The 18,522-nt window shown below is 43.7% G+C and overlaps 1 protein-coding gene across 1 annotated transcript in view; it reads left to right on the top strand.

The window, feature by feature from the left end:
- Positions 1-18,522, top strand: part of LOC144693910 (D-beta-hydroxybutyrate dehydrogenase, mitochondrial-like) — a 35,890-nt gene that overhangs the window by 5,035 nt on the left and 12,333 nt on the right. Inside the window, exons 2-3 of the mRNA XM_078564120.1 lie at positions 5,096-5,206; positions 11,087-11,228. Of these exons, the coding sequence (XP_078420246.1) occupies positions 5,096-5,206; positions 11,087-11,228 (253 nt within the window). The remainder of the gene's footprint in view (positions 1-5,095; positions 5,207-11,086; positions 11,229-18,522) is intronic.

Consider the following 18,522-nt stretch of genomic DNA (forward strand, 5'->3'; position numbering starts at 1 on the left):
TACTTTACATTGGTGTTTACAAATGAAAAAGGCAGAACAGCAGGAAGAGACTGCTAATGGTGAGAAAAGATTAGAGATGGCTAGAAATCACTTGGAAGCATGTTAAGGAAATTGCAGAAGTGCAAGATAAATACTGCCAAGGCTTTGACCATTTTTGGTGCAGAGCTCTAAAGTTGTCTCCATGTCAATACTCCCCATGCTCTCTGGACCTGGGTCATATCCCAGAAAATTCAAAAGTAGCAGTGTGATTCCCATATTTAGAAAAAGGGTTAAGGATGACAGTCAAATTACAGGCCTTTAAGACTTGGTACAGTGGCAAAGAAATTTTAAAACTACGTTGAAGGATAGCAAAGGTTTAATCTTGAAGGTGTTACAGATGGCGTGGCTTTTTTTATTCATTCACAGGATGTGGGCTTTGCTGTTTCGGCCAGCATTATTGCCCATCCCTAATTGCCCTTGAGAAGGCGGTGGTGAGCTGCTTTCTTGAACCGCTGCAGTCCATGTGCCATAAGTACACCCACAGTGCTGTTAGGAAGGGAGTTTCAGGATTTTGACCCAGCGACAGTGAAGGAATGGCGATATATTTCCAAGTCAGGATGGTGAGTGACTTGGAGGGGAACTTCCAGGTGGTGGTGTTCCCATCTATCTGCTGCCCTTGTCCTTCTAGATAATATTGGTCGTGGGTTTGGAAGGTGCTGTCGAAGGATCCTTGGTGAATTCCTGGAGTGGCAGGCCATGATTAACCAACTTACCTGGATTTCTTTGAGAATGTTATGACTGAGTGGATGGAGGGAGATGGTTGATGTTGTATACCTGGATTTCAGAAAGAAAATGTCAACCACTGCAGAAAATTTGCACCTGTAGAATAAATTGTGTATTACCCTGGATTAGAAATTGGCTGGTTGGTTGTGATGCACAGTGGAGTACAATGATTTGGAAGTTGAACCAAAACATGTCCAAAACATGAAACTTCGCAGAAGACACCAGGCTTGGAGCAGTGATGATGATTGTGAAACAGCTAAATATATCTAGAAAAACTAAGACATGGATTTTAACTCGAGATAGGATTGGCGCGCATTAGCAGAATGATGGGTTGGCAGGATGAGTGACAAACTTGCATGCAAAGGTGCAGAGAGACTTTAGCTCCTGGGCTTCACTTACATATGCAACCTGGAATCCCTAAGGAAACATTGGTGGGGTGGAAAATAATCAAGAGGAGGCCCAAACATTAGACGTGCATACAGACAGGCTGGTCAGATGGCCTAAGGAATGCCACATGGAATGTTATGTGGCATTGGAGTGGGGAGAGTGCAGAGGTACCTGACCTGGATGCATGCTGGCCTGGAGAGTTGCGGTGCTGAGGAAACATCACAAACACTTGCAACATTTGCCGTGGATCACAGGAGATTGACAGGTCACATTATTGACCTTCAAACAGTTATGAGGGGCATAGAACGGGTGGACAGAAGGCAACATTTCCCCTTTGCGCAGGGATGAGTAACGTGGTGGCATTTATTTAAGTTGAGTGCCATGACATTGACAGGTGAGGTGCTGAGGACCTTTTGGACAGAGTAATGTGGGATGCACTGGCTGAAAGGGTGGTGGAGGTACCCAACCCTAAGATGCAAAACGTCTTTGGCTGTGGAGCAGCGATGCCATGGCATGTTAGGCCGTGGGGATAGTGGTCACAAATAGGATAAGGTGACTTTGGAAGGTGCTGGAGACATGCATCCTCAAGGGGACGAGGGACCTTTGTGTATGACCCACACGTCTGAGTGTCTCAGACTGTGAATGAGAATTGTTGCAGCACTAACGATTGCAGCAACCATCAGTGGTTTGGATGGTGGGGAGACAGAGTGGATGGGACTGTGGACCTCAAATACTTGGCCGCTGCACCCCAGCCTCGCTGACACCTGCCGCCCTGACTAGCTGCCTCTTCCCCAGCTCCATGGTCTGCTCCTCATAGGTGGTGAGGCGCTGGAGCAGGGCGTGCCCACCACCAGTCCACTGGCGCTCCCTGAGATTGTGTTCGGTTTTTGCCTACAGAACAGAGAAGAGGATTTATTGGGGCTGATCGCTCATGTACTCTGCATGTGCACGCCGCACCCCAACCACAGTGGCCCATCTGAGACCTCCAGCGGCTCCTGTCCACACTACTGGTGATCAGTCCCCAGAAGATAGTATGGCTGGTCCCAACCCCCTCCTCCAACGGCCACCTTGGACACATTCGGTGTCCATCATTTTGAATAACACACGGGTTTTAGCGCCCATGGCAAGGAAGCGCAACTAGGTGCGGCGCTGAGGCCAGCAGATGGCTCTTGGCCACAACACCTTGAGGCTCCCCTTCCACCATCTCATTACCATCAATATGACATGTGTTGGAGTTCTGAGTATGTGTCTAGCGGCCTCCCCTGCAGGTTGCCCCCAGACTACTCAAATACGACAAACACCAACATATGCTGCAGGGAGAACCCATCTTGTCCTCAACCACTAAGGCTGATGTAAGCATGGTCACTGTCTGTTTGCCCACCCAGCGTGCGCCAAATGCCCAATGCAGTGATGACACTAAGACGTGGGGTGGGGCAGGGACTCAAAGGCTAAGGCTACCTGCTGGGTCAAATGGCCAAGGCTGACATGGTACTCACCCTTCCAGAGCGCAGCAAATCATTGAATCATTTGCGGCCCTGCGTCCCGGTGCGCCGCACATCGTCATGGGCGCTTACAGCCACCGCCACCTCCTGCCATGCCTGCCTGGTGACGTGGGGGCCCTCCTCCTCCCATCCTCCGGATACAAAATATCCCGATGGTTGGACACCTCTTGGAGGAGGACAGCAAGGCAGGCATCGGAGAAGTGAGGGGCACAGCGGCGCCCCCCCCCCCCCCCCCGCCCCCCCCCCACCCCTTGCTGGCCTATCCTGCAGCCTGCCCCCTTCCTCCTCCTCTTATGCTCTGAAAGCAGCATGTCGCTCTCTGTCAGTGGCCATGGTGCACTCCTTCAACGAGGCTGCCTGGCTACTCTTTATACAGACTGCCAGTTCCCCATTGGAACCGGCGGTCTGAACACGCCCGCTGCCGCAACGATTTTCCCGATGTACACGGGAGTCGCTAGCCTGCCGGGCGGGCCTTAATTGGCCTGCCCACGCAAAATGGTGGTGCGGCCCATTTCGGCGGCGGCAATCGGCTGCCCGCCCACTGCCGAGTTGGTCGGGCCCACCCGCCCGTCAAGGGCAAAATTCTGCCCAATGTTTCGAGTCTGTATGACCTTCTTCAGAGCTAACTAGAAGTGGAAATGTGATTTATACTGTTTAAGCAGGGGTGGAACAGGTGAAGCTGGATAGAAGGCCAACACTAGGTGGGGACTAAGGAGAGATTGACAAAGATGTCATGGACAAAACGACAAAGGGAGTGTTAATGGTAGTGGTAAGTCTAAAGGAGGTGCTGATAGTGGCATAAAGGTAAGAAAGCAGAATGTGTTAATAGCAGAACAAGGGTAAGCACTCTGTGAAAGAACAACATGCAACAAGTAACAGATGGTCTTTTTGGGGGTGGGGTGGGAGGAGGGGGCAGTGGTTGCGAAAAGCGATGGGGAAAGGGATGAAAAGGGGATAAAACAATGAATAAAAATGAAAATAAGTGGATAAAAAATAAAAATAATTTTTTTTAAAAAAGGGTTAAAAAAAGAGATGAAGATAGAGGAGAGAGTTCATAGTCTGAAGTTGTTGAACTCAATGTTAAGTCCAGAAGGCTGTAAAGTGCCTAATCAGAAGATGAGGTGCTGTTCCTCCAGCTTGTGCTGGGCTTCACTGGAACGTTGCAGCAGGCCAAGGGCGGACATGCGGGAGACTTTTAATTCCAGATTTTTAAAAAATTGAATTCAAATTCTGCCAACTGCTGTGACTCGAAGAGAAGCAGGTTGATATTTCCTCCTCTGGGGGGGTTCTGCTTCATTTCACTGTCACATCGGATCTGCATTCGGGATTCAAGGTGCACTGACTGTAACTGCAGGGCCGGTGCAAAGTGAAAGGACTGCAATAGCATCAGAGTTGCGATGTGAATGCACCCATAGAAGCACATCAAGGTAACCTGGTGAGACATTGGATGAATAGATTAGATGATGTATCTGAAAATTGTTACTGTATCACTAAGTTTTTGAATCAAAATCCCTGATGTAAATTAGAAATGGTAGGGGATGCAACACTGAATCCTAACTCATCCCCCAACCTCAACCTACTCTAATATTAGTCGCTTAACCTTTATAGCAAAGTATATATTTAAATGTTTATATTTTAATTGTGCCAATAATTTCATAGTTTCTACCTTTTTTAACAAACTGAAAGCAAACATTTGTGTTGTTATGCAAAACTAACATTTCTTCAAATACTGCTGCTCTCTTTCTGTCAGAATATATGACCAATTTGAGTTGTTGCAGCAACTCTTAATGTAATCATATGTTCTTTTGCACAGCAGTTTTCACTTGTCATTTTCCGAAATAGAAGATCATGTAAATCACAGCAAACTAGATGCTCTATAAGTGATATTGTTTGGGTTTGAGATTTGTATGCTCAGATCTCCCTATAGAGCAGCATTTTAAAAATCTGTGGGACTTGTTAACACAGTTGTTCAAGCAGAAAATCCACTTACTGAGCAATAAATACTGTAATTTGCAGGATGCCTTGCAGCATTTTCCTGTGCTTAGTCACTTCCTGTAATTAATTCAGGATGATTTCAGTTATAGATTTTCTTAGCACTCACTCAAGAGGATTGACCTCCTATTTTGGTCTGTATTATTTGGGTGACTAGTCTAATGCTTTATAAATGTGTTTTGTGAGGTTTCTCTGAAATCTCTCTTTAATGAAATACCATGATCAAAATTATTAATTCTAATTTCATTTGCCAATATTCAGCTAGCAAATACCATGAATTTGAGATTGTCTAGCTGTAGTGTGAATCAGCATTACAGTAGTTTACTAGCATTTCATTCCCTTGGTGCTTTATAGCTATACTTAAATAACTTATTTATTGCTGGCAAGTTAGATGCATTCTTGAGATTTTATCAGATTAACACGTCTGTTTTATTGGTTATCCTTGTTTCTAGGTTAAGGACAAAGCTATCTTAATCACAGGGTGTGATAAAGGAATTGGATTTGCTTTAGCAAAGCATCTACATACCAAAGGGTTTACTGTCTTTGCTGGCTGCCTCTTAAAGGTGAGTCTGTGACATATTCTACTTTGTTCTGTTAGACCTTGGGATTGAAGAACTTAGCAAAGTGTCTCGTGTTCTCTGCTTTTCCAATCATATTTCTGATGATGAGTGTAAACTCGTGGGAGATGGAAAACTGGGAACAACGCTGTTGTTTTCAAAGTGATGCAGAAAGTTTGACTTAGAAACAAACAATTCTGCAAATTCTGAGCAGATTAGTCACATCTTTGGAGAGAGAAACCAAGTTAACATTTAATGGCGTTGACCTTTCATCAACTTTTGGAAAGTTTGAGTATTTGGATAGAAATTGGTGATGACACTTGAATGAAACTGTAGGCTGCGTTTTTACGTTTATGAATAAATATAACTTGGCAATATTGACACCTTTCAAGCTTATCATTTGACTTTAGATTGAATTCAAATCCAAGTTCCAGAGGTGAAGAGTCCATATTTTAACCTACTTTCATACCTAATTTCTTCTCGAGTTATTGTTTCACTGAACAGTCATGGTGCAGAATTAAGGTGTTGTCATCAGCATGCATTTGGAAAATGGCTCCATTTTGAATGTTTTCCAAGGGTCAACTTATAAACAATGGAAAGGATGGAACCTTGTCACAACACTAGTCACAACCTGCTTATGTTTTTCTCAACCACTCCATAATCAAAAATACACCAATAAAGCAACAATGCTATCTCCTTAAAATCTCAGAACATCCCAAATTCCTTATTTGTTCAAAATCATAAGTAACCAAGTCTGCAGCTTTATTGTGTGAGCTCTTAAATACATACTTTCCAAAACAATCTTGCCTTGTTTATGGGTCAGTAGTTACATTTACATTTTAAATTTTAACATTTACATTTTAAACTCCACTTGCAGGGGTACTGCGAATTGCTCGCTGTTGCACCACATTGCACTCCTTGAACTTGGTTAAACTTTGGCATCTGCCACCTAAACCCGGGTAGGAACAACTCATTCTGTTCCAGTGTGACTGCACTACGTCACAGCTCATGCTGAGTCTTGCTTATGATTCATCATCTTGTGCTGACTTTCACTCTTTAATCCTTCTACTACCCCACTTCAACCACACAGAATTACAATTATCTGTTTAATTATATGTTTAACCTCTACACAGTCAAATACTTATGATGCATATTTTGATGTTTCCAACTGAAACAATTTATCGTTCTCCATTCCTTTTCCCCTTTGAAAATGTAATAAATAATTGAATGCCATGCATGGCAAGCTAATAAAAAATGCTGTACACTGTCAAGACCAAGACAATAGCAACTTGTACGTGGGATACAGTAGCAAAATGGTTCTGTTAGTGGACTAGCAATCCAAAGGCCTGGGCTAATAATCTAGAGACGAGAGTTCAAATCCCACAATGGGAGCTTGGGAATTCAGTTAATTAAACAAAAAAAAATCTAGAATAAAAAGCGAGTAACTAATGGTAACAATGAAACTACCAGATTCTTGTAGACACCCATCTGGTTCAGTAAAGGGAAGGAAATCTGCTGTCCTTAACCGTCTGGCCTTAATGTGACTCCTGACCCACAGCAATGTGGTTGACTGAGATAGCCTAGCAAGCCACTCAGTTATACCAAACCACTTAAAAAAAATCTTAAATGTTTCAGGAAGGCTTACCACCATCTTCTGAAGGGCATTTAGGAATGGGCAATAAATGCTGGCCTTGCCAGTGACGCCCACATCCTGTGAATGAATGATAAAGAACTTGAAATGTAATAGTGATGATCTGGATTATAGATTAAATTCCTGAAACAAAACTAAATTTTGTAAAGCACTAGATCACTTACAAACTGATTAAAGTACTTAATATGCACTCTTATAATTATGTCGTTAAAGACTAGAGTGTAGTACATTTCCTGTTTCATATCAGTATGTTACACTTCAGGTTTGTCCATAGAATGATAATGCATCCATTCTGATTGACTGAACCTGTTCAGTTAGCCATTCTGAGTTGTTAAAATGTCCAATTATAGCTAGACAGAGAGGGAAAAAATCCCATGAGCCATCCAATAATTTATTTTCATTGCCCGTGTTACTTATGAGCCATGCATTTTGTTTGCATGAACGTTACTCAGTGTAATTCGCCTACATTATTTGGACTAACTTATGTACTATTCTGTGAAGTCAATGGAAAATAAAATCAGGCAGTGTGTAAAACGAACTGTCAATCTGATTGTGATAGTTTCCTGTCAGGCGGATTGGCTTAAAATGATCTTCAGTCTAAAGTGACAGCATATCTATTATTATTAAAAATATAAATCTCATACTTTAGAATTGAAAAAAAATGTGACATCGAAAAATGGTCCTTCTACCCATCCAGCTTAACTATCATCTGGATCTTCTATCAGCAACTTAGAAAACATCTCCTCACCACCCCAGACAAACAACTTCCTACTTTTTGTTGAACTGCCAATTCGATATCCTTTTGAATGTTTTAACTGGCACAGTATTTGCTGTACTGAGTGACAATCAGTTTCCTAATGTCTTTCATAATTTTAAAATGAAAACTGAAAAATCATTCCTTATGCTAAGCTTATACGACATAATCAATAGATAGTCACCTGCTCTATTTTCTATTCTGTTCAGATGAAAGGTCATTGGCCTGAAACATGAAATTCTGTTTCCACAGATGCTGTCAGAACTGCTGTGTTTCCAGCATTTTCTGTTTCCACCTTTTATTTTCTACCCGTGTATCATAAAATATAACTGTTCTCCACATCATCCTTATTTGTTTCCTTCATTCTTGTAATTAATGTTCCATTGGACTGTTCACAGTAAGTTGGAGGGTTTGGAATTTTTAAAGATATGAGTGTAATGCAGTGTTGTCAAGGTGATTTATTTATTTCTGGGCATGGAATTTATAGACATTTGGACTGGGTCAATGTATTTAATCGTAGCGGTGGAAGTGTACTGTTTTGTATTTATTTTCAGATTTCTGGTCCCAGGCATTTATCTATAAATTTGAACCTTGGGTGATTTATTAATAGAAGGACTGTAGAGGGAATGAACATAGGAACAAAGGAATTGCAAGATGAAAATAATACCAGGGTCCATCAAGTTTGTTTCCTATCATCTTGGTAGTCGCATGATACAATAATAATGGAGTTGTTGGCTAATCATAGTAATCAATCTCTATTAATAAGGGTACACCAGGCTCAGAAATGACATGAGGAAAACCTGTGGTGAAGAGCTTTGGGAACGATAGCGCCAAAATTCATCTTTTTTTCTCCCAAGCGCACCACATCAAATTACCCACATGCTGCTTCCCAAAATTTTATTTACTGAAGTTTATAGTTATATAAATGTTTGTTTATCAGTTATTTATAAAAGGGCAGGAGTGGGAATGTAGTAATAATCATAATGTTGAGAGTGCAAGTTTACTTATAAAACACCAACACTGAGAATGAAATTTGTAGGGACGGATTGGTTATGAATTGTAAACATGGTTTATTTATTTATTTCAAGATTGCGGGCAGAATCTTGTTCCTATGTACTTATTTTGAGAATTCCACTGTAGAAATGAATTTAATGGAGATTTGTTTGAGGTATTCAAAATCATGAGGAGCCTGGATGGAGTAGATAGGGAGAAACTATTCCCAATGGTCGAGGGATCAAGAACCAGAGGGCACAGATTGAAGGTGATTGGCAAAAGAAGCAGTAGTGACAAGAGGAAAAACCTTCTTATGCAGCAACTGGTTAAGATCTGCCTAAGGGTGTGGTGGAGGCAGATTCAATTGTGGCTTCAAAAAGAGAATCAGATTGTTATCTGAAGAGGGAAAAGTTGCAGGGCTATGAGGAAAAGGTGGGGGAGTGACATGAGGTGAGTTGCTCCAACAGATAGCTGGTACAGACATGCTGGGCCAAATGGCCCCCTTCTGTGCTGTAATCAATCTATGATTCTATTCTTAAAGATATACTTCTGAGAAAAAGGGAATTGGTTTTGTAAAAAAAAGTCTTAAGTGTAGGGAGGAGCTAGGAACTGCTGTATCTGTATGGAGACATGGAAAGTTGTTTATTTTCAGCAACTGGTCTGGGAGAAGTGGAGAATGAATTATTTATTTTCCAGAATGCAATGAATCAGTTGGGGACTTAAAGGCTTCCAGTAAATACTGTACAGCAGGAATCTAATACTGCCACAATGGAGGAAGTAATTATTGTGGATGTAATTTGACTGTGTCACCTTACCCTGTTGAAACTTTTGTTGAAGGGTGTTGCAAGAGTGACTGAACTGTTAACAATTATAGCAAACTGAAAAAAAAAAATCAGAAATATTTTAATTCCCTATTTTGTAGTCAACAGCAAATGTATGGTGCTTACTGTTTACATTGATAGCTGCCCAGAGAATTTTTGTGGGCTTTTGAGTAGAGACTTGCAGTTATCTACTGTCTGGGTCACTGCCACGCTCTCTGCAGTAAGGCTCTTCAACCAGTCGGATTGTGGAAGCCACACTGAGATATTCAAGTCTAAACCAGAACACCATGTGCAGAAAGCAAAATAAAGAGAGAAAACAAAAGAGAGACAGACAAAGTTAAAAAAATATATTCCTGGCTCCAACACAAATTAAATTCTGAGGGAATAACCTTCTATACTTGTAAAATTAAATTTTAAGGGTCAGAGAGGTTGTTTGACAATGATTATTACTGATTGCACCATGAAAAACCTGTGCCAATAGGACCCTATCTGTCACCTGAAATACCAACTTAAATATTCACTCACTCCACTACCAGCACACTTTAGCTGCAGTGTGCATCATCTATAATGGATGCATTACAGCAAGTCGCCAAGGGTTCTTTGACAGCACCTTTGCAGTCTAGAAGGACAAGGACTGCAGGTGCATGGCAAAATCATGAAACTCTGCCCCTAACAACACTGTCGGTGCACCTACCCCACAAGACTGTAGTGTATCAAGAAGGCAGCTCACCACCATGAATAGGTAATAAATGCTGATCTTGCCAGTGACACCACATCCCCTGAATGAATGAAAAATCCTACGCCTGAATGGACCAACCCTAACTTTGGTCTGCCCTGTTCAGTGGTAACCAGTAAGCAAGTGCATCAATTTTACGCCCTTACATGGATTTGAATGCCAAGTCTATTGGCGAGATTCTGTTATCATGCAGCTTGTGAAGGAGCAGGGTAACTCAAAGGTTGTGCCCTCTGGATTTCTGCATTTCACTGCGCATGTGGGGACTCTGGAAATTGCTGTCCAATTTATTGCACAAGAACAGTGACAGCTTTTAGTTTCATTCTTAACACAGAACCTGGGCCAATCTATAACAGTAAAGTTCTGACACTTGTTTAAAAGCACCTACAACTTGCTAAATTTTCACACCATTTTGGAATTTCTTGCCAAATTTCCTATCTTTCCTTTGGATATTTTTGGAGAAGTCGACTCCCGTTGGCTATTTTCAAGGCAGTTTATCCTTTGGTACCTTGCTCAAATGATCATTCTACAACTGTGAGCTTAGACAATGATTTCAGAAAGCTATTAGATTGTGAATCCAGTTAGTGAAGGCCAATCCTATCCAGCTTTCACTCAACAGCCACACCTGTGCACTTTTTAAGTGAGGCCAGTGGCTGTAGAGCGGTCCACTGTGAATCCCAGCTGAACATTCTGCTCTCCTCCATCAGTAGCTTGGGGACTCGGAGGGGGGGAGGGGGTCAATTGTTCCATCCCATTGCCATGCCGACCAAGGTCAGGTAATTCAGCATAGATGCAGGATTGAACAAGGGACGCTTCTGCTTTATTGTTTATTGCGACACCAGTTAGTACATTTATCTACCGAACCAAGGGGAGAACTTGTTTTTGTTTAATTTAGTTATTGAAAAATTGTAGTAATTGTATTTTTGTTTGGAAGGATAAGAATGGAGAAGGTGCTCAAACACTTGAGAAGATGAAATGTGAACGTATGAAAGTTCTTCAAATGAACATATGCACAGATGAGGAGGTGCGACAGGCCGTCGATTTTGTAAAGACCCAGTTGAAGGAACCTGAGAAGGGTATGATATGGGTTCCATTTTACATAGAATCTGGTCATGTAAACAGGATAATTCAACAAAATGCTTTGAAAGTTTACTCTTTGGGAAGAAGTAAGTTTTAATATTAGACAGTGAGTGAGGTATTGCTATGCTGATGCGGTCTAGTTGATGAGGTTGGATTTGTTATAGTGATAGGAGGGGCCATTTTCCTTATGTGTTTTTTGCCCTTGGATTTAATTTGGTCTGAAATATAGCTATATGTGAAATTGATCTTCTATGAAGACTTGTGGGTCCTTTGTAGAGGTATTTTTGGGTTTCTCTTTTCTCATTACCAGAACATCATGTATCCTGTGGCAACTGGATGGACTCCATTCATGAGGTTTTACAGTGCACCAGAAGAAAATCATATGAGCGGCCTGATAGTGCAGAGCATCATCAGAGTGAACCGTGCAACTAATCTTTTCATTGTGTAAGCGTTTATATCAACAGTTATTTTCTGATCCTTACCAAGGTGTCATCAAATGCACTGGCACTTCACAAAAATAGGATCCTAAATAACAGTCTTCTATCCTTCCTAATGGAGTACCTCTCTTTTACTAGTGTGACATTTCCATTTTTCATTGCAGGAATTCTCCGCCCCTGGCTGTGCGAAACAGCCTGTTTATGGCAAAGTTATTAGTGGTTTTATGTTGTGGACTCACATGCACTTAGAACCAGCTTTGAGTTGCCAAAATTCAATTCATGTAGGACCTTTACAGTTAATGGCAAGAGGAGGAAATTCTCTCATTTGCCTGGATTAAAATGCAGGTTCCAAGGCTGATAGCACAACATTGTAACGCTACATTATCCAGACACAGGGTGTGTTCACTTTTGAATAAAAAAATACAAGTTGTTGGAGGAAGACACCATGGATCTCAACCACATTTTATTTATTTTATTTGTAAACTGCGATTTCAACTCTTTTACACTGATAGCTGCTATCCAAGATGTTTTTTGAACAAGTACGAACATTGCAATTGACTGCTACAGTAGAAACTTATGATTTATTTGATATTAAAGAAACTTTACCATGGCATAGCCAAAGATTGAACCATCTATTTTTTTAAAAATGCAACAGACAGTTCTGGGGTTAGCATGCAAAGCTGGTAATGAAACTCAGTCATTGATGCATACATGGGTGATGATACAACTGCTGCAGCCAACTGAGAGATCGGCACATCCATGGCTGATGTAAATGTGGTTGGTATTAGTTTAGGGACTGAATGCTGAGAATTGCTGTTGGAGCTTTAGTACAATCTATGTCCTCCGCCAGGAACTTTTGTGCAAAATGTTTGGGAATTCTAAAGATGCTGTGAGTCTCAAAGTTAGGGGAGAAATTGCAATGAGCAGAAACCTGCAGTCTTTCGTACAGCAGAGTAAGTTTTCTCGTGAAAAATGAAATGCCCATTCATGGATCACCCACACCTTGTGAATCTGGAAGGGACACTTGCTAAATTGTACACCATTCAATAGATTTCTATAATGATATTGATGCAGTTATGAGGCAGCAGAATGCCTAGCACATTGAAGAGAAGGAGTCCACTGAAGCAGTGCTTTCAGTTTCCACGGAGAAATAAGGCAAACCCCCACCTGAGTGATCCAAGCATCAGGAGATTGCTTGATGAACACTCTGGTTCTGGTTGCAGTTGAGTAAGTTAAAGAAGAAAAAGTGTGCTTACGACAGGTGTCAGCAAATACAATTGAGAACCAAGCTGAATACAGAAGGTTAAGAAGGGATGCGCAAAAGCAAATACGAGAAGCAAAGAGGGATTATGAGAAAAGACTTGCAGCTAACATAAAAGGAAATCCCAAAGTATTCTACTAGCACATCAATAGTAAAAGGGTGGTAAAAGGAGGAGTAGGGCCGATGAGGGATCAAAAAGGGGATTCTACACATAGAGGCAAAAGGCATTGCTGAGGTGTTAAATGAATACTTTGCACCTGTCTTTACCTATGAGGTAGATGCTGCCCAGTCAATGGTGACAGAGGAGGAAACTCAGTCACTTGAAGGGTTTAAAATCGATGAGGAGGAGATATTGGTTAAGCTGTCAGTACTTAAAGTTGATAAGGCACCAGGGCCAGATGAGATATGAATATTGAAGAAATTGAGAGTGGAAATTGCAGAGGCACAGGCCGTAATCTTTCAATGTTCCCTGGATTCGGGGGAGGTGTTGGAGGACTGGAGAATTGCAACCATTACGCCCTTGTTCAAAAAAGGTTGTAAAGATCTGCCCTGTAATTATAGACTAGTCAGTGGGGAAACGTCTAGAAACAATTATTCGGGATAGAATTAATAGTCATATGGAAAAATTTGGATTGATTCAGAAGAGTCAGCATAGATTTATTAAAGGAAAATCATATCTAACTAATTTGCTGGAGTTTTTTGAAGAGGTAACAGAGGTGGTTGATGAGGGCAAGGCCATTGATGTCATGTATATGGACTTCCAAAAGGCATTCGATACAGTGCCACACTTGTGAGGAAAATTATAGGTCATGGAATAAAAGAGACAGTAGCAACAGATACAAAATGGTTTCAGGGATGAGACACTTCAGTTATGGGGAAAGACTGGAGAAGTTGGGACTGTTTTCCTTGGAGAGTAGAAGGCTGAGAGCAGACTTGATAGAAGTTTTCAAAATCATGTGGGGCCTGGACAGAGTAGATAAGGAGAAACTGTTCCCACTTGTAAACGGTTTGAGAACCAGAGGGCACAGTTTTAAAGTGTTTTGCAAAAGAAGCAAATGTGAGGTGAGAAAAAGCTTTTCACACAGTGAGTAGTTAGGGTTTGGAATGCACTGCCTGGAAGTGTGGTGGAGGCAGGTTCAATGGGCAGGGTTATGGGGAAAAGGCAGGAGATTGATACTTAGTTAAAATGCTCAGAGAGCCAGTGCAGATATGATGGGCTGAATGGCCTCCTTATACACCATGACAATTCTGTGATTCTGTAAGGGATTGATGAGTTCATGTAATTGTTCATGGACACAGCATTTTCAGAAGGTAGCCTTCCATGTAACCGTTCCTTAAAACCATTCTCATGTTTTGATCTGTCTCTGTGAATGAATCATAATACTTCCTTCAAACTGTGCCTGGACATGCATGATTTTGAGCTGTTGGTGATGTGCTGAGAGAATAGAAACCTTCCTTGTTTTCTTGGGTAACGAGGAGAATTGCAACTTGGGCACTGTCGATAATTTGATAGTTTGGTGAGATGGAACGGCATCTTCATATGGAAGGAGTGTCAGTACGGTATCCACGAAACCCTTGTCTGCAGTTGTAAAATATGATTCCTTACAATCACAAGTATACTAAGCTGTTCCATGACACCTTGCAACCTTGGTGTCATATTTGACCCTGAGATGAAATTCTGAGCACATATTCTCACCATCACTAAGATCACCTATATCCACCTCCCTAAAATTGCCTGACTTCACCCAGCTCAGCTCATCTGGCAGCATGATGTGTAAACTGTTGATAGTGTGACTATGGACTTCTTGCTTCCCACCCATCCCCCTGCCCTGTAGTTGGCCTCCTACAGTGTGTACGTGAGAGGGATGCTGGGCAGCTCGATCTTACTGCTGCTACCCCTTCTCCTCAAGGAGTCAGCCGAGGGCCCGAGGGCACCCATAGGGAGGAGGATCAGCAGGTGCCCAGCCCGAGGCCATCCATCCAGGTGACTCTGGGAGTGTCTGGCCCATCCTCTTCCCTGTTCTCTGTGCAGCCTTCAGACCAAAGTGATGGTGCAGCCTCACACTCCATGGACACATTACTGATGTCTGCACCTCGATGGTGCTTGTCATTGCTGCCAGAATGTCGTGGGCAGATGTCACAGAGTTCCGTCATTCTCTCTGTGTGCTCTCAGCACTTTGAGGGTGGGGCTGGCCCCCATCTCTTCAGCATCTGTGACCAGTGATGCTGTTCTCCTGAAGAGGTCAGGTGTTGAAGGTGGACAAAGGACCAGATGCCTTTAAAGTTTCAATGGCTGTGTCTCTATGATATGACCATGATCACAGAGCGCAAGTGAGCTGCCCTCAGCCAGGCAGGAGTCAGACATTCTCAGAGGCTATGTGAAGATCTATGGAGTGTCATCACTCCTGCAATTGTGCGACTATTAGGGCTTCCACTACGTCTCCATGACAGGAGCATTCTCACAGAGGGTATTTGCGCGCCATAGGCCAGACTGGAGTCAAACATTCACAGATGCAATGTGAGGATCTATGGGGTCATCTCACAGCATGTTGTCATCTTCCTTCATAAATCTAATCGCTATGAGGGCCCCCTGAGCGCGCCTGCCTCGTCTAGCCAGTGCGAAGGCTGCATCCCCGTCATCATCGCCTTCGAGGATCTCCTCACCCTCATCCCTGTCAGTGTTCTCCTCATCAGAGGAGACCTCCAGCTCCTCCATCTTATCTCCCTATTGTAGCGCCAGATTGTAAAGGGTGCAACAGACGACGATAATGCTTGACACCCTCTGTGGACTGTATTGCAGGGCTCCACCAGACCAATCCAGGCACCAGAACCTCATCTTCAGTATCATCATGGTCTACTGCACAAAGTGGCGAGCTGCAGCATGAGCCTCGTTTATACCAACACTCTGCTGCAGCCTGAGGCTGCCGCACGGGTGTCATCAGCCACAGTCTCTGCCCTTGTCCCCAAGGAGCCATCCCTGCAGCTTCTGTGGACCCTGGAAGACTTCAGAGATCTGTGACCGACTGAGTATGTAGGAGTCATGCACACTCCCTGGAAACCGCGTGCACACCTGTAGGATGCATTTCTGGTGGTCGCAGACCACCTGCACATTCAGTGAGTGGAATCCCTTGTAGTTGATGTAGTTTGCCACGTCTTGTGGTGGAGACCTGAGCACCACGAGTGCAGTCTGAACCTGTGGGATACCCAAGATCTGGGCGAATCCAATCGCTCTTGCATCCTGGCTGCCCTGGTCCCGGGCAAAATGCACAAAGTTGTGTGCCCTCTCAAAGATGGCATCCGTGACCTCATGGATACATTTGTGGTTGGAGGCTTATGAGATCCCACAGAGGTCACCTGCGGATCCCTGAAAGGAGCCATTTGCATAGAATTTGAGCACCACAGTCACTTTCACTGCCACTGGCAGTGAATGCCCTCCATGTCCCCGTGGCGCCAAATCCTGCAGTAGTTGGCAGATGTGACCGACCAGTTCCCTAGACATGAAGTCTTTGGTGACACTGTTTCTCGGTCATTTGCAGGAATGAAAGGCTGTGTCTGTAGACCCTGGGTGTCACTAGGCGCTGCCCAGCGACGACTCACTGTGGCTCTTGGGCAGTATGTGCGGGAGCCCCAGCCGTCCCTTCATCCTGAGGTTGCTGCTCCTGCCTCTGTGCAGCCAGGAGCCTCAGTTGCTCTCTCCTCCATCATCTTCGCTTTCAGCAGGCCATCAGGCATACAGCTAGCTCACCAGGCTCCATGATCCTGGTGTACTCCTTCTGCAGGATGAAAGAGAGAGACACGTGGTTAGTATGGATGTACTAAGAACCTGCCTTGGTTAAGTCTGAAGGCCCCTTAATGCACTGTGGAGAGTGCTGGCCACCACTTGGATGGCCAGAGATTAGTCCACTGGATGGCTGCCCAAAACCCCACCTACCTCCGCCCCACTCCCAACTGATTGGTGGCAACTTTGCCCATTGGACTGCATGCTGTGCTCTCAGCTCAGGTGCAGCCATTCTCCTAACCCACACTGCAAGGCTGCACTGTTAGCTTGAATCATGGAGGAGACTGGTCCAAACCGGGATGGTGACATTGCAAAGGGCTGTGAGCACCTCTGCCAGTAACTGCTCCATGCCAACTTCAGCAAGGAGATTGTACAATGTGTGCAGTCGTCCAACTGTTCTGCAGTCTGCTAAACTGCTCATGACCGCAGTATGTGCCTGGGAGGGTTAAAGCTTTGGAACACTTGGTGCCACTTTGATGCCACTGCATTGCTTGAGCGGGCAGATAAGCTAGAAGCCCGACTCCAATCATATCAATGTGGCTGTGTCTGAACCGTCTCAGCTGCAGAGGAATTGTCACTTTATACAGGTTTCCCTAATGTGTGGCCGCTTCCCTCATCCATCCTAACCCCTACACCAAAAGCTTGTGCATTATATTCAGCAGCAGGACAGCCCTTGACCTTCTCTTCAACCCCCCCCCCCCCCCCCACCCTCCACCTCCCCACAAGTCATCTTAACTGCAGGGCTGCCCTTCCCAAGTCATCTCAACCGCAAGGCTGCCCTTGCCCCCCTCTGCAATGCTCCTCAAACTTGAAGTCCACCAGGTGACCCTGGCGAGCGCTAAATAACGTTGCTGTGCACTCCCTTCTGAGTTCCCCTCAAAGTGCACGCTGCCAAGTGCACGTCTGTTATGTGCTGTTGTGAAACACGCTGGCATGCTTTCCCGCCGTGGACGGATGATCCAGCTGGGGGGGATGATTCCGGTGGGCTGGTCTAATCATGGTGTGCTGATGTATTACAATGAGGTTCCTGACATCCGATGGTGGGAAACATGGCCTGCCATTGGCAGGCTGAGTGGACGATCGCAAACTGGTTTTACACCGTCGTGAAACCGATTGTGCCATATTGCCCACTCATGCTACTGAACATACCCGATGCCGGTGGGCATGGAAAATCTCGGCCTAAGAGTGAAATACTCCAGGTATTGAGGATTCAGAGTGAAATACTCCAGGTATTGAGGATTCAGGGTGAAGTACTCCAGGTATTGAGGATTCAGGGTGAAATACTCCAGGTTTTGAGGATTCAGAGTGAAATACTCCAGTTATTGAGGATTCAGGGTGAAATACTCCAGGTATTGAGGATGCAGAGTGAAATACTCCAGGTATTGAGGATTCAGGGTGAAATACTCCAGGTATTGAGGATTCAGGGTGAAATACTCCAGGTATTGAGGATTCAGGGTGAAATACTCCAGGTATTGAGGATTCAGGGTGAAATACTCCAGGTATTGAGGATTCAGGGTGAAATACTCCAGGTATTGAGGATTCAGGGTGAAATACTCCAGGTATTGAGGATTCAGGGTGAAATACTCCAGGTATTGAGGATTCAGGGTGAAATACTCCAGGTATTGAGGATTCAGGGTGAAATACTCCAGGTATTGAGGATTCAGGGTGAAATACTCCAGGTATTGAGGATTCAGGGTGAAATACTCCAGGTATTGAGGATTCAGGGTGAAATACTCCAGGTATTGAGGATTCAGGGTGAAATTCAGAACAAATCTGTGGAAACAATATTTCAGTGATTAATATTGATCCATTCA

Source organism: Cetorhinus maximus, chromosome 19 (assembly GCF_964194155.1).
Source record: "Cetorhinus maximus chromosome 19, sCetMax3.hap1.1, whole genome shotgun sequence".
In the NCBI taxonomy this organism is placed as follows: Eukaryota; Metazoa; Chordata; class Chondrichthyes; order Lamniformes; family Cetorhinidae; genus Cetorhinus; species Cetorhinus maximus.